Source organism: Pseudophryne corroboree, chromosome 1 (assembly GCF_028390025.1).
Source record: "Pseudophryne corroboree isolate aPseCor3 chromosome 1, aPseCor3.hap2, whole genome shotgun sequence".
Lineage (NCBI taxonomy): Eukaryota > Metazoa > Chordata > Amphibia > Anura > Myobatrachidae > Pseudophryne > Pseudophryne corroboree.
The window spans coordinates 1,015,230,662-1,015,255,334 of NC_086444.1; the positions used below are offsets into that span (position 1 = coordinate 1,015,230,662).

The following is a 24,673-nucleotide window of genomic DNA, read 5'->3' on the forward strand; positions in this document are numbered from 1 at the left end:
CAGCCATTTGACACAATTTAAGACCCCCAAATTCATCTATTCATTCACAGCTTCTCACCTATGTCTTCGTGAGGATCTGTGTTGAATGAATTGATGAATGTCTACCTCTGATGGTCATTGCCAGTTGTACCTATAAAAAAATAAAATAAATAAACCCAAAAAACAAGCAGCAAAAAAAAAAAAAAAAAAAAATTAGCCCCCAAAAAAGTCTCAAGCAACCATCAAAAAAATAAAGCAACTTGAAAAAAACAAGCCCAATTCCGCTTGTTATAAACTGAATTGGCAACTATGGCAGTAACCAAGCGTCCGTTATAGCCAGGCTATGGACATTTAGCCAGTAACAAACATGTCCACTTCTATCAGTTAAGGCGTTCTCCCCTTCTCACAACGCATTTGCCAGGCCGGGTCACTTCCTCTTCCTCTCTGGAAGTGACGTGTTATGGAGAGCCGCTAGGGCCAGACAGAGACAGCTCAGCATTAGCAGCAGTTCCGCTTGCTTCGGATTTTGTCCCCGGGCACCGCTACATCTGACAGCCGCTCTCCGCGTTCTGCTCGCTGCGGTCACCATGAACACCGCACTGTCCCGGGCCAACTCCCTGTTCGCCTTCTCGCTGAGTGTTATGGCCGCGCTCACCTTCGGCTGCTTCATCACCACCGCCTTCAAAGACCGGATGGTGCCTGTGAACATCCATGTGTCCCGGGTGACTCTGTGAGTGTTGCCGGCTACCCAGAGCTCTGTGTGCGGTCACCCGACATGACCAGTGCCTGCAATAGTGATTACACCGAGCCAGGGTCACTGCATCCTCATGTGTGCCTGTTCCAGGCACATAGCATAATACAAGGGTGCCAGTTGGCTAGTATCCGGCATGCTATGCTGGGCATCTGGAGGGCGCACATCACATATTCCGTATTTGCATAACATTTATGCATTGTTAGGTTACTCTCCATTGAGCACACCACATATTGCAGTTATACAGTAACCAGGTTTTGCATGTTTGCAAGAATACATCATTCTATTTGGGCTATTCAGTTGTTTTTTCCTGCCTGTAGATCCAGTCTGAAGTAGGGTGCTATTGAATTGTTTGTGTTACTGGTGCATGTTACTAGGCGCCCATCACGCATGTCGCACCAAAAATGCAGTTGGCTCAGATGCCTAAAGCGGTTAAACCTGTGCAAACTGCGTTCGACTCGCCTCAGGACAGTGCTGGGCACAAACGTTTGAAATGGCACAACGGGGAGCTGCGGCCACAGTGAAACAATTGAATGCCCCCCCCCCCCCCCCCCGAAATTATCACTGAAAAAGTAAATTCCCTCCTCACTGCCATTTATATAATTGAAATACATAAGAGCGGATATCCACCAAAATGGCCACATTCACGACTGAAAGCTTATTTGTATAGTATCGGTTGAGTAATGTAGACAGGAGGAAGCCCTCAGTTCCTGATAAGGTTACCAGATCAGCCATTTAATTCAAACACATATGTGCTGCACTGCAGTTCATTCAGATGGTTGTAAGTCGCTGTCAGTGCAGCCATGCAGCCTCTCCAATTCATGGGGCTGATGTAAGTTAGGAGCAAATAATAAAGACTTTGGGCCAGATGTAATGACACCCGAGATTGAGGGATGCCAGCTGATCTCTGAATGTTTTTTTTTTTTTTAAAGGGTCAATCACAAGGCTAAACCATGCCTTTTAAGTGATTGTCCCTTTAAATAACGTCAGATCGACCGGCATCCCGCACCTCTGGTGATCTCCGGCCCTTTGTTTTAACACTGCAAAGAGCATAGAAGTGGGCTAGTGGAGAAGTTGTTCATAGCAACCAGCCAACTTTGAAGTAGCATTTACAAAGTACACTCTAGAAAATGTTAAACCTACTTCTCCACTTCACTGCTTCATATATCGCCATTTAGCTTGGACACATCCTCTCCCAGCTCTAACGCTCTCTGCACATTTTAAATCTGCCCTACCAACAGTGCAAGTTGCTGATGAAATGCTGACATGATGGTAATGTTGACGGTCAGTGATCTGGTTGTGAACCGAAGTACCCGAAGCTTAACCCGGCAGCTGTGTATTTAGTCATATTTAGGGCTAATTGTGCAAAACTGCAGTTGTGGCAGTAAGTATGTCCCAAAACCTAACCCAGACCTAATGTCGGCATTTTGCTTAATGCAGATGTCAACATGTGTGGCCGTCAACATGCTTCCTGGTTTTTTTTTAACACATGTGCAACTGATTATATTTGTATAATGCTGTACAGATAACAGGCTTCTGCAATTCACAGGATATATAAACTGGTCATTGTTGATTCTGTTCTAGTACGAGTGGGTATTTATGTGTGTAAAATAGAGAAATGATCACAAAATTGCTTGCTCCCAACTTTCTGAGAAAGGTAAAAAAATATTACAATGCGTGTTTTTCACATGTTACAGCAGCATGTTGATGCGGCAGCAGCATATTCCTATTTCTTTGCACTCATATGGGTAAGGGGTGCTTGCTTGGAAACAAAAGGCGTTACTGTGTTACTTTAACAATTGCAAGTTGTTGGTTAATGAGTTTATATTGGCACATTATACAGATGGGAAGTTAACATTAATTCAATAAAGCACATTTTGAATTAATCTAACAGTTTAAAAAAATTATTATATTCCTAGGTGAGTTGTTCTTAGATATTTTTATTTACCCCTTTATCTTATGTGGTGAAGCTGGGAATAAGTAGTGTAGTGACATGAGGAATACAGTACAAATGACTATAGCTGATGGCTGTTTCTACAGTTATATAGATGGTATCCAGTCTCTAGGTCGACCACACATGTTCTAGGTTGACATGACAAAAGGCTGACATGAGTTATTCACAATTTTATTTTATTTTTGAACTTTTTCATACTTTACGATCCACGTGGACTACAATTGGGGACGGTAACCTGTGCTGAGCGCAGCGGTAGCAATAATTGAGTTTCCCGGTCACTCTACGAAGAACACACCAAAAAAAAAAATTTCATGTCAACCTTTTGTTATGTCGACCTTGCTCATGTTGACCTAATGCTTGTGTTGACCTATTTTAGGTGTCTACTTAGTTACTGTCGACCAGTAGTGGTCGACCTAAACACTGTCAGCCCTATGAACCACACCCGTACAGATACTAGCATTGCAGCATCACTGCACAGTGTATGTGGATACATTGGTGGTGGTGGGGTATTTATCAAAGCACAGAGTGATAATGTTGTGAGAGATAAAGTATCAGGAAATCAGCTGCTGCGTTACATTTTACAGGTTGTGTTTGAAAAATGGCCGTTAGGAGCTGATTGGTTGGTACTTTCTCTCACAATTTTATATCTTTACAAGCTTGATAAATACCCCCAATAGTGTTTTATGCACTATTTTTGGGAAAGGTATGAAGCAGAAGATAGAATTGTGTATTTGCTACGTAGATTGGTAGTGTTCACTCTAGGAATTTTTTAGGGCAGGGTGCTGATCACGGGTAGGGCACATTTTTCATTCGTGAGGGCACATTTTTAAGTTAGAAGGGCAAAAATAGGTACATACTATATCGCTTGGTGCGCCCATTCCTATAGGTGAAAGCATGGACAGTGCGCACCGGAATTTTTTTAGGGGTGTTGTTTCGTGGGGAAGGGGCATGACGACATAATAGTACTAAATAACATTATACCACACAATAGTGCCGCTCATACACATTGCACCAGGTAGAATCTCCTATACACACTGCGCCAGGTAGAGCACGTTCTACATATTGCGCATACTGGAGAGAGCACTGGGGCACACTGCACAAGGGAGAGATAGCAGTTGGGACAGTGCTGGGGGGCAAGGGGATTAGGAGCAGGTAGTACTGTAGTCAGTGTTAGGGGTATGGAGGCATTAGTACCCAGGATACCCACTCCCCAATTACCTTTTAAGATCAGCTCCTCTCTGAGATGTGTGTATGCTGGGCACTATGTGTGGACATAGGATTGTATGTATGCTTGGCACTGTGTATGGGAGAGGTGGGGTGTATAATGAGCATTATGTGGGTATGGAGGGTGTAATGGGCACTGTGGGGTGTGTATGCTGGCAATGTGGGAGTGTACATATGCTGGGCACTGTGTGGGCATGAAGGGTGTAGAATAAGCACAGTACGGGTATGAAGGGTGTTATAGGCACCGTGGGGGTGTACATATGCTGGGCACTGTGGGTGTATAATGAGCACTGGGTGGGTATGGAGGGTGTTATGGGCACTGTGGGGTGTGTATGCTGGGCACTGTGGTGGTGTGCATATGCTGGGCACGTGTGGGTGTATGTTGTCCACTGTGGGGGTATTGGGTGTGTTTATGTTGGGCAGTGTGGTGGCATGGGTGAAGTAAATAATGGGCACTGCCCCAGCCCCGACCATTTCTATCATTAGCCGAATTACGCCCCCCACCCCACTCTGTTAGTTGCTTACAAGTTTAACTTTGGCTACATGCGGCTGTACTCCATGGGGACAAAGTTAAACTTGTAAGCAACTAACGGAGCGGGGTGGGGGGCGGCTGTACTCCATGGGGACAGAGACATGGCTACAAGATGGTGAAGCTCAGTAATAGATGCATTGGGTGAGGGCGCGCGTTGCTCACAAGTGACATACAGTATCTACCAGAACAGTCTCCCAGCCCTGCCGTACCTTTAGTAACAGCAATGTTACCCGCTGTCAGTAGGTTCCGGAGGGCGGAAGCAGAGAACCTAACCCGTTCCAGCGTCTCCGCTATTTTCCAAGCGACCTCGCACCAGCAAACAAGTAGTGTAGTCAGTCCCTGGAGCAGCATGCGGGCAGGGAGGAGGGAGGGACGTCTCAGGCGGGCTTCGATAGCGAGACACTGCAACTGGATGGGGAGACGCTGCCGGCACCGATTGGATGATGAGACGCTGGCGGCGATTGGATGACGCGGCGCTGCCGGCGGTGATTGGATGAGGAGGCACTGGCGGTGATTGGATGAGGAGGTGCTGCCAGCGGCGATTGGATGAGGAGGCGCTGCTGGCGGCGATTGGATATAGCAGCGCGTATTTTGCGATCACATGGGGGGAGAAGTGACAGCGCGGCGGGGGGAGAAGACAGCTCTTAGCAGGGCGGGCGCAAACGGGCAGGGCGCATTCTGTCACTCAAAAAAGGGGCAGGGCGCAGCGCCCTGCGAAAGAAGCTTAGAGTGAACACTAGATTGGAGGTCTAATGGGTTGTATAACCAGCTCTTCTTCTTTTTTTTTTCTTCTCATTTTTTAATCATGAATTTAATTCGGAAACTTATTGGTTACCCATGGTTGGTATGTGCGTAGTGTGAAGGGAATGGCAGTCTAATTAGTCATATAGAATTGTTTGAAGTTTTGGTAAGAATATTAAATACAGGCACTTCAGTATATTGTAGTAGTAAAGGTAGATTGCCAAAAAAAAAAAAAAGACGTTTTATCTGAAAACCGTCTTGTAGCTTCAGACGTGATGAAACTAAATTAATGTTAAATGTTCGATAATGGACACTTATATAAAACCGTCCTATTCCTATAGTATAGGACGGGATGCAGTTATGTGACTGGCGGTCAGGAGACCACCGGTCACAATACCTCCCCTGCTGAAGGCCCAGGAAGATACAATAGTGCCATTGGTGACCTGACATCTGGATTTAATGCTCTTTTGTTCTGAAACATTCAGTATTAATTACTAAAGAGGTTATCCACTTTGCACACCCTTCTCCCTTTTCACCCTGCTTGTAGAAAATAGGGAATATCTACCTGCTGCAGCTCTCAGCAAACAGTGGCTCTGTAACTGACATACCTCTCTGTAGTGTATATGCTGCCAGCCATTAGAATTAATTGGGGAAAAATACTCATCATAGTGTTCATTCTAGCACCCTGCACCTGTCACCATATGTGCAATTCCTCTTTCCTGCCTGGGTTGTCCCTCTCTGCTCTGGTGCTTATAGCACACTCTGATCTGTATCTCGGCACTGAGATAAAGACCATAGTATGATAGAAGCACCAGAGCAGACAGCGACACCCCAGGCAAGTAAGAGGAACTGCATGGGTTGTGAAAGGTGCAGGGTGCTAGAATGAAAACTACATAAGATATTTGAATCCACACATATCACAGCTCCCCTCCCTCCACAATGCGGGGGACTGAGAGGAACTGTACAGAGTAGACCAGTTCAGCGCCGTCACTGCATGTGTAAGCACACTTGCATTAAACTTGTCGTTTCTCTTACAATAGTATGTTTTGAAAAAGGGAAGTTAAAGGGCTGTTTTCAAAAATTGCTTTGCCCAGTTACTGGTGAGCATTACTTGTAGGATTTACTGCTTTCTTAGTATCAGAATGCATCTTATTAGGGTGTCAAATGAATGTAATTGATCTTCAACACAATAATGGATACAAATATCTTGGGAGTGTAAAGAAAGCATAATGACATGATACTGTGAAGGATCCTAACGGTAGGATGAGTGTTAACAAGGCCAACGTGTTATGCTGCTCGGGATTAAGTCCCATTGCTACTATTATTATTACCAGTTATTTATATAGCGCACACATCACATCAGTCCCTGCCCCAGTGGAGCTTACAATCTATATTCCCTATCACATGTACACAAAGACACATTCACGCTAGGATTCATTTTATTGGGAGCCAATTAACCTACCAGTATATTTTTGGATTGTGGGAGGAAACCGGAGTACCCGGAGGAAACCCACGCAAGCAAAGGGAGAATATACAAACTCTGCAGTTAGGGCCATGGTGGGAATAGAACACATGACCTCAGTGCTGTGAGTCAGTAATGCTAACCATTACACCATCCGTACTGCACATTACCTTGTTTATCGCCATTATTGATAAAGTAAACACTATTTGCAACCTTAATGTGCATCTAAATTCATAAGAACATACTTTTACCATCTGTAATGTATTCTAACTTTGTCTTGCAGAGAGAATGTTGAAGATTTTACTGGTCCCAGAGAAAGGAGCGACCTCGGATTTATCATATTTGATTTAAATGCCGATATCCTTTTATGAACAAAATGAAATATTACACATTTTTCTCTTATTCTATGTCTGACTGCTGATAAACCTAATCCCACTGATAGCGTGTTCTGCAGGCACAAAATCCCAAGGTTATGTTTACTTTTAATATCGGTGCCAAAAGTAGTTTAGTAGAAGCGGTTGTTGCTGGAACGTTGACTTTAGCCTGAATATCTGTGCGATTGCCAGAAGCGTGACTTTTCCCATATTAAAGCATTGTTTTCTTAAAGGGATTATAGATGTTAGTACCACAGTAAATTTAGGCACAAGTAAAATCTCTCTGAGATCCTTGAACGTGTTTTTTTTTTTCTAGTTTAAAGATTATATATAAAGTCTTATCGTGGCAGATGTGTTCTGTGGATCTCTCAGGGATTATTTTTTTTATATTGCTAAATTTTGAAAAAGTTATGTCATATTTTTAAAATGCAGAGGATACAGTATGTTTATGAATACAAAATATGCCTACTTTAATTAGGAAAGAAGAGACGCGACAAAGATCAGGGTGGAATGACGGCAACAAGCGTGGGAGAGATGCTTATTTGCATTAAGTCCCTGGTCATAAACCATGTATTATTGGTAAATAAGATCTGTGCAAGTTGGCAGACTTGATACAAATGATAATACAGCTAAAAAGCATTACGTTTATACAATCAAATTTCGGAAAGGGGCAGAAATCAATACTTAGGATTATTTGTAGGTTTAAACATAAACGTTAATGGTAAAGTATAAATGCTTTTACATTTAGCGCCTGAATCTGTTGTCTCTTCCACTGCTGTCAGGCATATTACCCGGCTTGGACCCGGAACACAGAGCATGGGTTGAAGCCAGGGTTACCCCTTTCACAGATAGGTGACGACCTGGGTTATTCGTGTGAAGGACACCGGGTATTCCGGCATTCAGTACACGCTTGGAGATGATCTGATCTCCAAGTGCTATGGTCCCCAGCCAATCAATTTCTTTTAGGTGTTTTCTTTTAGGCAACTTTCAGACCTAAGCCGGGTCTTCTACCTGGGTTGCAAGTCCTGGGAAACGCCCTGCTAGTGAGCAGGGTCACAGACCTAGAACTCTCAACATGGGTAGACTCTTTCAGACATAAGCTGGACCCAGGTTGATGCACGTTCATACGTAAAAACCCAGGTTTTAGGCTTATGTCTGGGGAAAAAAAAAGATTTAGATACAAATTAATGCTCCTCTAGATGAAGCTGCTAAACTCTGCTAAACTGTACCAGAGCTACATTTACAGAAGCTACAGACATTTGTCTCCTGCCTCTGTACCGTTCTCATTTTCCAAACTTATGCTTGTGATCACCCTTTAGATATGAAAAACAATCTGTATTTGTATTTATATGATTCTATGTGATGGTGTTTTCTAACCATGAGTCAGAGCTGATGGTAACACAAGAACCTTCAAAATCTTATAATTATAGAAGAATAATCATTAAGTTTATGGTAGACTTTGCAGACAATGACTCAAGTTAAAATATTTAAAATATGGTTAAAGTCCTCAGACCGAGTAGGATTGGTGTGAGAGAAGTCATGATGCTTGCCAGAGTCTATCTGATTAGGCATATGGTAACCTCTACGTCAGGCCTATAGAGTGTGTAAATGCCTGGAGAAATGGGATATTTATATGCATGGTTTGTCATGAGTGCAGTCTGCTAAATATTCCCGTCACTTCACCATGGTAGGTTAGCAGATTTGCATAACCATCTCGCAATCAGTAACGCTTGTCAAAAAATGAAAATAAAAAAAGATATTTTTTTTTCATGAGCAAGTTGGGAATCTTGTATGTCAGAGGCCTTACATACTTTTATGTGCCTCTGTGGGGTAATATTTACGCTTTCATTAGCATAGCAGAAACATTCAAAATGTGAGAGTAACCAGGCAGCATTTTTGGTTGAACATCCTTTGCGATCTGTTTTTACTTTAAACTTGTGTGTATATTATTTGTGCATGAACATGTATTCGCTATATTATGCTAGGAGCTCTATAGTTGGATGCTGCTCACATAGGGCAGATCTCTTTGTGAGTAAAGTTACTTTTTTCATTCAATATAAAGCAAGAATGCCAAAACCATGAATTGTCTTTCTTAATTAATTTACATTTGCAGCCAATATTTGATTGGAATGTTAAGCAACTATTCATATACCTATCAGCGGAATATTCCACCAAGAGCAATGTAAGTATGACCTTTTATTTGGTTGTTTGGCATGGAATAAATATTAGTCAGTAACAGACTTATTCATTAATGTGAACTGCCTCATTAAGTTTCCCATACATTTATGCAACTTCTCCGAGGGGAGAAGTCGCATAGGATTCCCTTGAGCTCACCGGCAGCTTCCCATGCGGCAGGATCACATACGATACATCGTATGCGGCCCTTTCGTATTCGATCCCAGCCAAGGCTCTGGGATCCGACAGTTGTGTAGTGCAGCATTTGCGATCTCCAACTCCAATCGATGAACATGGGGCCGTGCATCGGATCTGAATTGGAGTTAAAACACCTGCGATTTGCCACTTTTCATCCGATGAAATCGGCCCAAATCGCACAAGTGTATGGGCACCTTTACACTTGCCATAATACTGGTTTCTGCATGTTCTAAATAACCGGCCCATTAACGGTTAGATTACTTTTTAGGTTGCCTGATACTCATGTAAATCTGAAAACTGAAAGTCTTCTTCAAAGTTTGACTGTAGTAACTGATGCTATCTTCAGATGGAAGGAGGGCCAGGTTGCGAATAGGGATTTATTAGAATCCCCTGCCCCTGTTGACCATGTGCCTCCTCAGGCTCAGTGCATACATGTAAAAGTTATAATGCTGTCAAACTTGGCACTGTAAACCTTTGCCACCAGTGATTAGCAGTGAAAGTACTATGATAGAGCTTGCGGGGACAACTGCTTTACAGAACAATAGCAAAGAGATGTGACCACTCCCTAGTAGACGCTAGATCCGTGTAGATATGATATCTCCAATATAGATGTCAAATGAGGTATCAAAATATGATAACATATTTAATAAAATAAACATAAAATGAGACCAATATATAGAAATATAAAACACGTGGTGAATCACAAGGCAGGAAGGTGATAGTACCCGTATATTTGGTGGGAGCCGCAGGTGTTGAGAAAGCAGAGTACCCCGGGAAATACCCTGCTAAAGGCTCCAGAGATTTGAATCCCAAATGACCGTTCACGTGACCCACAGCATGTAGAGGATGTCCGTCTTGATAATGGAATATGGCACAGCAGGGCAAACCAACGCGTTTCGGGACTATGCTGTCCCTTTTTCAAGGCTGATTGCCCCCTGTGCAGTTGTCTGTGCCTTTTTCTCTGACGTCCTAGTGGATGCTGGGTACTCCGTAAGGACCATGGGGAATAGACGGGCTCCGCAGGAGACTGGGCACTCTTTTAAGAAAGATTAGGTACTACATCTGGTGTGCACTGGCTCCTCCCTCTATGCCCCTCCTCCAGACCTCAGTTAGAATCTGTGCCCGGCCAGAGCTGGTTGCACACTAGGGGCTCTCCTGAGCTCCTAGTAAAGAAAGTATTTATTAGGTTTTTTATTTTCAGTGAGATCTGCTGGCAACAGACTCACTGCTACGTGGGACTGAGGGGAGAGAAGCAAACCTACCTGCTTGCAGCTAGCTTGTGCTTCTAGGCTACTGGACACCATTAGCTCCAGAGGGATCGAACACAGGGCCCGACCTCGATCGTCCGTTCCCGGAGCCGCGCCGCCGTCCCCCTTGCAGAGCCAGAAGACAGAAGAAACCGGAGAAAATCGGCGGCTGAAGACTTCGGTCTTCATTAAGGTAGCGCACAGCACTGCAGCTGTGCGCCATTGCTCCCTATGCACACCACACACTCCGGTCACTGATGGCTACAGGGCGCTGGGGGGGGGGGGGCGCCCTGGGCAGCAATTAGAGTACCTTACATGGCAAAAAGCACATAATACAGTCTAATAAACTGTATATGTGCATAATCTCCCGCCATAAAAGTATATAAAAAAGCGGGAGAAGTCCGCCGAGAAGGGGGCGGGGCTATCTCCCTCAGCACACCGGCGCCATTTTCTCTTCACAGCTCCGCTGGAAGACAGCTCCCCAGGCTCTCCCCTGCAGTTTCCAGGCTCAAAGGGTAAAAAAGAGAGGGGGGGGCACTAAATTTAGGCGCAAACTGAGTATATTAGCAGCTATAGGGAAAATTCACTTTTGTTAGTGTAAATCCCTGTTTATATAGCGCTGTGGTATGTGCTGGCATACTCTCTCTGTCTCCCCAAAAGGACTTTGTGGGGTCCTGTCCTCAGTCAGAGCATTCCCTGTGTGCGGTGTGTCGGTACGGCTGTGTCGACATGTTTGATGAGGACGCTTACGTGGAGGCGGAGCAGGTGCCGATAAGTGTGATGTCGCCCCCCCTGCGGGGCCGACACCTGAGTGGATGGATATGTGGAAGGTATTAACCGACAGTGTCAACTCCTTACATAAAAGGTTCGATGACGCAGCTTTGGGACAGCCGGCATCTCAGCCCGCGCCTGCCCAGGCATCTCAGAGGCCGTCAGGGGCTCAAAAACGCCCGCTACCTCAGATGGCAGACACAGATGTCGACACGGAGTCTGACTCCAGTGTCGACGAGGATGAGACAAATATACAATCCACTAGGGCCATCCGATGCATGATTACGGCAATGAAAAATGTGTTGCACATTTCTGACATTAACCCGGTTACCACAAAAAAGGGTATTATGTTTGGGGAGAAAAAGCAGCCAGTGACTTTTCCCCCATCTGATGAGTTAAACGAATTGTGTGAAGAAGCGTGGGTTTCACCAGATAAGAAACTAGTAATTTCTAAGCGGTTACTAATGGCGTACCCTTTCCCGCCAACGGATAGGTTACGCTGGGAGACATCCCCTAAGGTGGACAAGGCGCTCACACGCTTATCAAAAAAGGTGGCACTGCCGTCTCAGGATACGGCCGCCTTAAAGGAGCCTGCAGATAGAAAGCAGGAGGCTATCCTGAAGTCTGTGTATACACACTCAGGTACTATACTGAGACCTGCTATTGCTTCAGCATGGATGTGCAGTGCTGCAGCAGCGTGGTCTGATTCCCTGTCTGATAACATTGATTCCCTTGACAGGGACACTATATTGCTAACCATAGAGCATATTAAAGACGTAGTCTTATATATGAGAGATGCACAGAGGGACATTTGCCGGCTGGCATCTAGAATTAATGCGATGTCCATTTCTGCCAGGAGAGTATTATGGACTCGGCAGTGGACGGGTGATGCTGATTCTAAAAGGCACATGGAAATTTTGCCTTATAAGGGTGAGGAATTGTTTGGGGACGGTCTTTCGGACCTCGTATCCACAGCAACAGCTGGGAAGTCGACTTTTTTACCTCCGGTTCCCTCACAGCCTAAGAAAGCACCGTATTATCAAGTGCAGTCCTTTCGGCCTCAGAAAGGCAAGCGGGTTAGAGGCGCGTCCTTAATGCCCAGAGGCAGGGGTAGAGGGAAAAAGCTGCACCATACAGCCAGTTCCCAAGAACAAAAATCCTCCCCTGCTTCCACTAAGTCCACCGCATGACGCTGGGGCTCCACATGTGGAGCCAGGTGCGGTGGGGGCCCGTCTCCGGAACTTCAGCGACCAGTGGGTTCGCTCACAGGTGGATCTCTGGGTTCTACAAGTGGTATCTCAGGGATACAAGCTGGAGTTCGAGACTTCTCCCCCTTGCCGTTACCTCAAATCAGCCTTGCTAGCTACTCCCCAGGACAGGGAGGTAGTACTGGCGGCAATTCACAAGCTGTACCTCCAGCAGGTGATAATAAAAGTTCCCCTCCTTCAACAGGGACGGGGTTACTATTCCACAATGTTTGTGGTACCGAAACCAGACGGTTCGGTGAGACCCATTCTAAATTTGAAATCCTTGAACACTTATATAAGGAAGTTCAAGTTCAAAATGGAATCGCTTAGGGCGGTTATTGCAAGCCTGGAAGAGGGGGATTACATGGTATCACTGGACATCAAGGATGCTTACCTACATGTCCCCATTTACCCACCTCACCAGGTGTACCTCCGTTTTGTGGTACAGAACTGCCATTACCAATTCCAGACGTTGCCGTTTGGTCTGTCCACGGCACCGAGGGTATTTACCAAAGTTATGGCCGAAATGATGATACTCCTTCGAAAGAAGGGAGTTATAATTATCCCATACTTGGACGATCTCCTTATAAAGGCGAGGTCCAGGGAGCAGTTGTTGGTCGGAGTAGCACTATCTCAGGAAGTACTACAACAGCACGGCTGGATTCTGAATATCCCGAAGTCGCAGCTGGTTCCTACGACGCGTCTGCTGTTCCTGGGTATGATTCTGGACACACAACAGAAGAAGGTGTTTCTCCCGGAGGAGAAGGCCAAGGAGTTGTCATCTCTGGTCAGAGACCTCCTAAAACCAAAACAGGTGTCGGTGCATCACTGCACGCGAGTCCTGGGAAAGATGGTAGCTTCTTACGAGGCAATTCCATTCGGCAGGTTCCATGCACGGATCTTTCAGTGGGATCTGTTAGACAAGTGGTCCGGATCGCATCTTCAGATGCATCGGCTGATCACCCTGTCCCCGAGGGCCAGGGTGTCTCTGCTGTGGTGGCTGCAGAGTGCTCATCTACTCGAGGGCCGCAGATTCGGCATACAGGACTGGGTCCTGGTGACCACGGATGCAAGCCTCCGAGGTTGGGGGGCAGTCACTCAGGGAAGAAACTTCCAAGGACAATGGTCGAGTCAGGAAGCTTCCCTACACATAAACATTCTGGAACTAAGGGCCATTTACAATGCCCTAAGTCAGGCAAAACCCCTGCTTCAAAACCAGCCGGTGCTGATTCAGTCAGACAACATCACGGCGGTCGCCCATGTAAACCGACAGGGCGACACAAGAAGCAGGATGGCGATGGCAGAAGCCACAAGGATTCTCCGATGGGCGGAAAATCACGTGATAGCACTGTCAGCAGTGTTCATTCCGGGAGTGGACAACTGGGAAGCAGACTTCCTCAGCAGGCACGACCTCCACCCGGGAGAGTGAGGACTTCATCCAGAAGTCTTCCAGCTGATTGTAAATCTTTGGGAAAGGCCACAGGTGGACATGATGGCGTCCCGCCTCAACAAAAAGCTAAAAAGATATTGCGCCAGGTCAAGGGACCCTCAGGCGATAGCTGTGGATGCTCTAGTGACACCGTGGGTGTACCAGTCGGTTTATGTGTTCCCTCCTCTTCCTCTCATACCAAAGGTACTGAGGATAATAAGAAAGAGAGGAGTAAGAACTGTACTCATCGTTCCGGATTGGCCAAGAAGGGCTTGGTACCCGGAACTACAAGAAATGATCTCAGAGGACCCTTGGCCTCTGCCTCTCAGACAGGACCTGCTACAGCAGGGGCCCTGTCTGTTCCAAGACTTACCGCGGCTGCGTTTGACGGCATGGCGGTTGAACGCCGGATCCTGATGGAAAAGGGCATTCCGATTGAAGTCATTCCTACGCTGATAAAAGCTAGGAAGGATGTGACAGCAAAACATTATCACCGCATATGGCGAAAATATGTTGCTTGGTGTGGGGCTATGAAGGCCCCAACAGAAGAATTTCAGCTGGGTCGATTTCTGCACTTCCTACAGTCAGGAGTGACTATGGGCCTAAAATTGGGATCCATTAAAGTCCAGATTTCGGCCCTGTCTATTTTCTTTCAAAAAGAACTGGCTTCACTGCCTGAAGTTCAGACGTTTGTTAAGGGAGTGCTGCATATTCAGCCCCCTTTTGTGCCCCCAGTGGCACCTTGGGATCTCAACGTTGTGTTGGATTTCCTAAAATCACATTGGTTTGAGCCACTTCAGACCGTGGAGTTGAAATATCTCACGTGGAAAGTGGTCATGCTTTTGGCCTTGGCTTCGGCTAGGCGTGTGTCAGAATTGGCGGCTTTGTCATGCAAAAGCCCCTATCTGATCTTCCATATGGACAGGGCAGAATTGAGGACTCGTCCCCAATTTCTCCCTAAGGTGGTATCAGCGTTTCATTTGAACCAACCTATTGTGGTGCCTGCTGCTACCCGGGACTTGGAGGCTTCCAAGTTGCTGGACGTAGTCCGGGCCCTGAAAATCTATGTTTCCAGGACGGCTAGAGTCAGAAAAACTGACTCGCTGTTTATCCTGCATGCACCCAACAAGCTGGGTGCTCCTGCTTCTAAGCAGACTATTGCTCGCTGGATCTGTTGCACGATTCAACTTGCACATTCTGCGGCTGGACTGCCGCATCCTAAATCAGTCAAAGCCCATTCCACGAGGAAGGTGGGCTCTTCTTGGGCGGCTGCCCGAGGTGTCTCGGCTTTACAACTTTGCCGAGCTGCTACCTGGTCGGGATCAAACACGTTTGCAAAATTCTACAAGTTTGATACCCTGGCTGAGGAGGACCTTGAGTTTGCTCATTCGGTGCTGCAGAGTCATCCGCACTCTCCCGCCCGTTTGGGAGCTTTGGTATAATCCCCATGGTCCTTACGGAGTACCCAGCATCCACTAGGACGTCAGAGAAAATAAGATTTTACTCACAGGTAAATCTATTTCTCGTAGTCCGTAGTGGATGCTGGGCGCCCGTCCCAAGTGCGGAATTCTGCAATACTTGTATATAGTTATTGCTTAACTATAGGGTTTTTTGTTCTGAGCCATCAGTTTAATGAGGCTCAGTTGTTGTTCATACTGTTAACTGGGTATAGTTATCACGAGTTGTACGGTGTGATTGGTGTGGCTGGTATGAGTCTTACCCTGGATTCCAAATCCTTTCCTAGTAATGTCAGCTCTTCCGGGCACAGTTTCCCTAACTGAGGTCTGGAGGAGGGGCATAGAGGGAGGAGCCAGTGCACACCAGATGTAGTACCTAATCTTTTCTTTAGAGTGCCCAGTCTCCTGCGGAGCCCGTCTATTCCCCATGGTCCTTACAGAGTACCCAGCATCCACTACGGACTACGAGAAATAGATTTACCGGTGAGTAAAATCTTATTATCTTGGTGTAGATCCTATCAGAGGTTGCCACATGTGCATTTCCTACTCACTTCCGGTCCGGAAGTACCAAGTTCCGGTGTGTATTTCTCTCTGTGATTTTTAGTCACCATATACCTCTTGAATTCCCTGTTTGTGCTCATACACTGCACAGGGGGTTCTTGTCAGGTATTGTGCTGATAATATTGTACTGTGTTGCCTGGCATTGAGCTTTTGATTATGTCTGCTACAAAGGGGGACGGAGCTGGGGCTGATCCCACATTGCGTAGTGTTGACGCTGCAGACACATTTGAGGTTAACATAGCAGCTGAGGGTTCAGGTTCTGGGGGTTCCTTACCCCCCAGTGGGACTGTAGCACCTGTGCCGGTACAACCGCTTATGGTCCCCGCGGTTAACCTACCGTGGGCAGATCAACTGTCCAATCAGTTACAACAATTGAACCAATCACTGACTGCTCAAAAGTCTAACCCTCGCCCGCCTAAGACCAAGGGGTCCTCAAAGCGGGCAATTACTTCCTCACAATCCACCAACGTCCGAGACACCTCGTCTGATGAGGATGGCGTTTATACGGACCCCACAGATTCTGATCCTGATGCTTCTGATGGGGAAGTTGTTTCGCAGGTGGATGTTCCTGACTTGTTAGAGGCGATCAGGCTCATTCTTCAGGTTGATGATGAACTGGAGCCTGACGCTGCCCCTAAGAAACCGGACAGGTTTAAACGTCAGAAGGTGGTTAAACAAGTTTTACCTCACTCTGATCATTTAGTTGACATACGTCAGGAGTCCTGGGAAAATCCTGGAAAGAAGTTCACGCTTCACAAGAAGATGCTGGCTTGCTACCCCCTCGCTGCGGAGCTAAGTAAAAATTGGGAAACACCTCCGCCAGTGGATTCGCAAGTGGCGCGGCTAGTAGTGTCCTCAGCTCTGCCTGTAACTAGTGTCACGTCCTTGAGAGAGCCGACGGACAAGCGTGTGGAGGGTTGTTTGAAGGCAATCTACACCTTAAACGGTGCGGTGCATAGGCCCACTATTGCAGCGACATGGGCTGCTGAAGCTGTGGAAGCGTGGGCTCAGGAGCTGGAGGCGGAGTTGCTTTCCAATGCTTCTGATCATGCTAAACAATGCCTGTCGTATATTGTTACAGCGTCTCATTACATTAAAGAGGCGGCTTCTGATGCCGGTATTCTGGCGGCCAAGGCTTCTACTACGTCCATTTTGGCTCGCCGAATTCTCTGGTTACGGTCCTGGTCTGTGGACATGGACTCTTAAGAAAACCCTGGAGGTACTCCCCTTCAAAGGAGACATTCGTTTTGGAGAAGACCTCAACAAGATAGTGGTTGACTTAGCGTCTGCTAAAACAGCATGTCTTCCGTGTACTGCTCCTTAGAGTACTTCCTTTCGCGCCTTTCGTCCTTCTGGGAAAGCAAAAGGTCAGGCGTACCCAAAACAGGTTCGCACTTCCAAAAATGGGCCTGGGCTGCCCGTCCGCCTGCTTCCTAAACTGACAAGCCTGCTGCATGACGGGACGGGCCTCCCTCTGGGGAATCCCAGAGTGGGGGACCGACTTCTAGGGTTTACCCAGGAAAGGTCGAAGACCACTTCCGATGCCTGGGTACGGGAAGTCATCACTCGAGGTTACGCCGTATCCTTCAAGAATCGTCGCCCTCATCGATTTTGCCTGACAGACGTCCCTTCGGATCAGGTGAAGGCAAAAACTCTTCATTCGATGATACAGTCTGGACACAGGAGTGGTAGTAAAGGTGCCTCTGGCTCAGAGAGGCAAGTGGTACTATTCACCTCTGTTCCTAGTCCCGAAACCGAATGGGTCTTACCAGCCCATTCTCAACCTCAAGTCCTTGAACAAATTTGTGAAGGTCTCCAAGTTTCGTATGTAAACTCTTCGCTTTATTGTTCTGGCCTTGGAGCCTGGGGACTATATGGTGTCACTGGACATACAGCATGCTTACCTGCATATTCCCATTGCAGTGTTGCATCAGCAGTACCTGAGGTTTGCGGTTGGCAACTTCCATTACCAATTTCGGGTGTTACCTTTTGGTTTGACCACGGCTCCGCGAGTCTTCACCAAGGTCATGGCGGTAATGACGGCTGTACTCCGCCGTCAAGGGGTCAGGATCCTACCGTACTTGGACGACTTGTTGATCCTGGCAAATTCCCCAGAGATTTTCCTACGCCATCTGGATCTGACTATCCAGCTTCTGTGAGTCCACGGGTGGCTCATCAACTGGAAGAAATCCTCCCAGGTCCCTGCTCAGAACATGGTGCACCTGGGGGGGCACTGACACTCTCACTATCTCGTCCGCAAGCGTCGATACATTGGGCAATGCAAGTGCTAGGTCTCATGGTGTCTGCTTTCGACATGGTGGAGTACGCTCAATTCCATTCCCGCTCTCTCCAGAGGCTGATTCTTTCCAAGTGGGATGGCCTGCCTCACTGGATCAGGTCTCAAATGATCTCATTGTCTCTGGAGGTCCGTCTGTCACTGAGCTGTTGGCATCAGGACCAACGATTGAGCAGGGGTCGTCCCTTCTGGATCTCCAACTGGGTTCTTCTTATGATGGACGCCAGTCAGAGGGGTTGGGCCGCGATGTTGGAGCAAAACTCCCTTCAGGGTCGCTGGACTGAGGAGGAGTCTCTCATCCCGATAAACATTCTGGAATTGCGGGCGGTGTTCAACTCATCGAACTTGGCCCAGCATCTAATATATGACGGACCTTTTCAAGTACAGTCGGACAACGTCACCACGGTGGTGTACATCAATCACCAAGGCGACACTCGAAGCCGCATGGCAATGAAGGAAGTATCACTGATTCTTCAGTGGGTGGAGCGCCATCTGCCTGCCATATCGGCAGTATTCATTCCGGGGGTCCTAAACTGGGAAGCGGACTTTCTCAGTCGTCAGGACGTAGACGCTGGAGAGTGGAGCCTCCATCCAGAAGTGTTTCAACTCCTCGTGGACAGGTGGGGCCTTCCAGATGTGGACCTGATGGCGTTTTGACACTATCACAAGGTTCCGGTCTTCGGAGCAAGGACAAGGGATCCTCAAGCGGCGTTCGTGGATGCACTGGCAATTCCATGGAACTTTCGTCTGCCATACGTGTTCCCTCCGGTGTCACTCCTGCCCAGAGTAATAAGGAAGTTCAAGCAAGAAGGAGGAATCCTACTTCTGATGGCTCCAGCTTGGCCCAGACGGCATTGGTATTCAGACCTTCAGGGTCTCTCGATAGAGCGTCGCCTTTTACTTCCGCAGCGCCCAGATCTCCACGTTCAGGGCCCCTGTGTATATCAGGATTTAGCGCGATTGGCTTTGACAGCGTGGCTCTTGAAGCTTCCGTCTTGAGGGCCAAAGGATTTTCTGAGGCGGTCATTAAAACCATGGTGAAGGCCCGGAAACTGGCTTCTGCTTGGATTTATCATAGGGTCTGGAATTCTTACTTTGCTTGGTGCGCATCTAACAATCATGACGCTTACAAGTTTAGTACGGCCAAACTTTTGACCTTTCTACAACAAGGTCTGGACTTGGGCCTTCGTCTGGCCTCCATCAAGGTTCATATTTCTGCCTTGTCGGTTTGGTTTCAGAGAAAAATTGCGACTTTACCTGATGTACGTATGTTCACTCAGGGTTTGTTGCGGATTCAACCTCCTTATGTCCCGCCGGTGGCTCCTTGGGACTTGTCGGTGGTTCTGGAGGTGTTGCAAGGGTCTCCGTTTGAGCCTCTTGAATCTGCAGACCTTAAGTGGCTTTCTCTTAAGCTATTGTTTCTGCTGGCTATTGCCTCTGCTAGACGGGTGTCGGATTTGGGTGCCCTGTCTTGTAGGTCACCATGTCTGATTTTTCACCGTGATCGGGCGGTTCTTAGAACACGTCCCGGGTATTTACCTAAGGTGGTGTCTTCTTTCCACCTTAATCAGGAGATTGTGGTACCGGCCTTTGCCTCTCCTGATTTGTCTTTCAAAGAACGGTCTTTGGATGTGGTACGGGCTCTCCGTATCTACATGAAGAGAACTGCCTCCATCAGGAAGTCGGATTCTCTTTGTTCTGTTTGGTTTTCACAAACGTGGCTGGCCTGCTCACAAGCAGACCCTAGACAGATGTATTAGAATGGTGATTGCACATGCTACCATAAAGGCCCATTCTACTCTGTCGGTTGGACCTTCTTGGGCGGCCCGCCGTGGTGCGACCCTTGAACAATTGTGCAAGGCAGCTACGTGGTCCTCAGTGAACACGTTCATTAGGCCTTTGATACTTCTGCCTCCCAGGATGCTTCCTTTGGACGCCGGGTTCTTGTGCCCGCTACAATGAGTCCCCTCCCATAAGGAACTGCTTTAGGACATCCCCAATGTCATTCCCTGTGGAGCCCAGAGTACCCCGCAGCAGAAAACAAGATTTATGGTAAGAACTTACCGTTGTTAAATCTTTCTGCGAGGTACACTGGGCTCCACAGGGCGCCCACCCTGACGCACTTAGCTTCTTTGGGTTGGTATGGCATTAGCCGCTGACACCCTCTCCTGTCGTGAGTGTTTGATGTATGTGGCTACTAACGATTGTCGTCTCTTTTACCTGCTACTGCATTGGACTGGTTAACAAAAACTGAGCTCCTCTGCACGGAGGCGGGGTTATAGAGGAGGCGGCGCTATGCTTCTTGGGAAGAAGGTCAAAGCTTTTAGCCTGTTGGTGCCTCGGATCAAGATCCTACTCTACACCCCAATGTCATTCCCTGTGGAGCCCAGTGTACCTCGCAGAAAGAGATTTAACAATGGTAAGTTCTTACCATAAATCTTGTTATCTCCTCTATGAAATGACCAGCTGTATTTTATACAGATATGCATTGCTGCCATAACTTGAAATTAAACTTTCATGCACAATATTTCTTCCCAGGATGCCGTGATTTTGTGATTTGCAATTCATAAGGAATTCCACAAAACAAAATGTTTCCATTTTGGGTGGTTTATCCTCTGCTCACCCAGGTACAAAACAATAACGGTTACTGAAAACTTTTTAAATACTGTTACAACAGTTTTTTTTGAATGAAGATGATGCATATTTTGAAAATACTCACACTAAAAAAAAATTTAAATTAAGTTTTTTTTCTCGAGAGAGAATAGGCAATTGAAACTTTTTTTTTTTGTATGTGTTTAAGTACGTATTGCTATTGAATCAAATGTGTCAACTTTTGGGATTCCCTGAAGGGGATGTCCAATTAGCAAGTGATGATGCAATGTGTGCCATCATGGCCGACCCCTTGTGGCATTGTGCTGCAAATATTGGCAGCATGCCTGGTGGGTGGCAGACCATGTTGATGTAGTTTGCTGGGAATCGCATCAACCCACTACTCACTCCAGATCCAGTAGGGTCTGCTGCTGTTCAGGGACTGAGAATGTCCTAATATCCAGGACCATCATTGTCGGTCTGGGAGAGTAGCTAAGCATGCATGGAGAGTGCTTCTGTCAGGGTCTTAAACTTTTATGGGAATATTCCATTTTGTTCGCTTATCCTAGCTTACACATTGTTAGTGTATATTTTGTTCTTTGATATGTTACAAAATTAATATTATGGCTGAATATCTTTTGGTTTCACTTTTAGGCTTTGAATCAAGTTGTGCTATGGGACAAGATCATTCTCCGGGGCGATAACCCAAAGTTGTCTTTAAAAGAGATGAAATCAAAGTATTTTTTCTTTGACGATGGAAACGGTCTGAAGTAAGCATCTGGAAAAAATATATTGTTTTTATTAAAATGTGCTCTCTTCAAGGGGCGAGTGCAAGAGATAAAATTTATAAGGTGGAACCTGACAGAAATGCTGATGTCTGTTTACTCTTTGGCGCCAGAATGTTTCATGATTGATTTGTGGTGACAGAGGAGCGTGTTCTGTGAAGGATCAAGATGTCAAGAGCACTTCAAAGTTGTGCTATTTAATTATCACTGTTTGATATTACTCGTACCACAGTTTCCTGAAATCTACTAGCACTGTATTATTTTTTAATATCTTTTGAGACCAAGCAATCTGTGTCTCTGGTATTTTCACTGAGAAAGGGACAAGCAGTCTTCCAAATAGAGAAGCTGTTCTAGTCTTGTTATAGTTTCAGTGCTGGTTGTTTCAAAGCGGACAGACCAGCGACACATCATTGTTCTGCTTTGTTGGTTGCTGTAGACCTTCCTATTTACCTAGTGTTGTGGGTACACTGTATAGAAAGTTAGAGGGAAGGTCTGTTTTAAAAAAAAAAAAAAAAAAAAAATTACTCCTAGACCTGCATTGAATCTGCTCTGCTGTGGCATTACAAGGTAGCTGATGCTGACTGCAATTAAAACGTGGTTGAAGGGCTAATGGCCTCATCATTGCCCCTATGCAATATAATAGTTTGTGTTCACCAGAAATAATATATTCAGTGTTTGCATAAAACAGAATTACTTCCCAATTGTAAGTCAAGTGTATGTTAATTGCAGTTATTATGACCACTAGGTGGCAATGTTGTTTTACTTATGAGTGACTGATATTGCTCAGCAATAGGACTAATAAATATGAAATTGCTGAGATTGCAGCGACCTTCTGTTATACCTTACTCACAGTAACGTGGGTGAAAAACTGTACTTGGACTTTTTATTTTATTAATCAGAGCTACATTTTCATAGAACCCCTTCTGGTTTATGCATACAGTGCTTGGTGTGTGCTTAAATGGTCTGTAAGAGGTTGTTATTTTACCAAAATTCCTCTGATAGGTTTATTTTTTTAAATATAGTTTAAAAAACAGAATGAGATGACAAATACTGCGTAGGGACCAACTAGCAATAAAGAGTCATAGCACTCTCCTGTTGAATGGTTTTTATTGTTAAAGGCTGACCCACTTAAATTTCATTTCTAAGTGCGCAATCAGACGATACCCAGCAAGTTTCCTTATAACTAATCTGCTCTTTCTGTACATACATACTGGAAAAGTAGAATTTACGTTCCCAGCAATAAAATGATTTGAGTGATGGGTTTCCCTCTGTCTTGCAGCTTACACCACAGCATTTTCCTATATACAGTAACTTGAACTGCCGTGTGAAGTACTTTAGACCATGTTTTTAGTGGTGCAAAAATGTCCAAATACTAAATACATACAGTAACATACTACTGGGTTTATTACCTCAGATTAGGAGTTTTCATGAAATGTTATTTTTGACAGATGTTATTAAAGTTTGTTACATTCACATTCATGCTACATTCTAAGGCAAGCCTGACCAACCTATGGCTCTCCAGCTGTTGCGAAACTACACATCCTAGCATGCCCTGTCAAAGTTTTAGCATTCCCTAATAGCAAAACTCTGGCAGGGCATGCTGGAACTTGGTAGTTTCACATCAGCTGGAGAGCCACAGGTTGGCCAGGGCTACATATAATGGGGCAGATTTATTAAAGCTGGAGAAGTGATAAAGCAGTCATAAGTGGAAGGTGATAACTCACCAGCCAATCATTTACGGATATGAAAAATGACAGGAGCTGACTGGCTGGTGCGTTATCACCTTCCACTTATCACTGCTTTATCACTTCTTTATACCTTCTCCAAGCTTAATAAATCTGCCCCCTTGATTTTATACATTATTGCAGCATTTGTGCCAAACATCCGTTCTTGGTGCGATGGGTCCTGTACGACTTGAATTGCTCCCAGCATCCGTTTCACCCGAATGTGCATCTTGGTTGCAATGGTTTGCAACAAAACCGCTTCACGAGACTGCACTGATTAATTTGGTATATGACACTTGTACATCTGTGTGCAACTGAATCTTATTTTCTACACGCCAAGTTCCGTTTTGCTTCCTATAAAGAGTCAGTCAATTGCACACAGATACACAAGTGTTGGATATTAGATTAATTGGCAACCTTAATCTTTAAAGTGTTAATTTATTGTTTGTGTTAATTTTGTATTCTCTTGTTCCAGGGGCAACAGGAACATTACACTCACCCTGTCGTGGAACGTTGTCCCAAATGCTGGCATCCTACCTCTGGTCACAGGGTCAGGGCACATTTCTATTCCATTCCCTGATACCTACAAAACCACAATGAGCTATTAAATTATTGAAATGTTTGCTACGTTGAATTTTTTATATATATGTATGTTCCTGTACATCTTGAAGTTATCCTGCCTACTTTCCTACCAAAAGAAAGACGTTCTAATTACAAATACAAATCCGTACTTGGCAATAAAACATTTTATTTAAAAAATGTGATGCCCGTGTAGGTAAGAAGACCCTTGTACATACTGCGGAAAAGCCACAACTTTTATTTTTTTATTTTGAGCAGTTCTGTGTGTTGTCTCCCCAATTGTGGGGAGAGGAGCCATTGTATCCACCGGTTCTAAGCAATGCAAGCGTTTTCTTTTTTTGGTAACGGCTGAGCCTTCTGTTTATGGAATAAATGTGGTGGATGTTCTGTTTTTTTTTTTTTTTTTATTATTATTTTTTTAAATTAGGATATTCATTCTAGGAATACATTATGCTGTCATCAATAGACCAATATGAACAGTTCCAACACTGTTTTGAAATAAAAGTATCCAACGTGGTGTACGAGAGACAAACTTGTCATTTTTGTTTTACGTTAGTAATGCACAGGACCAGAAAAAGCAATGAGTACAGGGTGTCTG

The 24,673-nt window shown here is 45.6% G+C and overlaps 1 protein-coding gene across 1 annotated transcript; it reads left to right on the forward strand.

The window, feature by feature from the left end:
* Nucleotides 1-381: 381 nt before the first annotated feature.
* Nucleotides 382-24,607, forward strand: SPCS3 (signal peptidase complex subunit 3). Its single transcript, XM_063920663.1, has 5 exons — nucleotides 382-709; nucleotides 6,927-7,000; nucleotides 9,123-9,199; nucleotides 21,642-21,757; nucleotides 23,972-24,607. The coding sequence occupies exons 1-5, from the start codon at nucleotides 567-569 to the stop codon at nucleotides 24,102-24,104; spliced, it is 543 nt and encodes a 180-aa protein (XP_063776733.1). The 5' UTR covers nucleotides 382-566; the 3' UTR covers nucleotides 24,105-24,607.
* The last annotated feature ends 66 nt before the right edge of the window (nucleotides 24,608-24,673 follow it).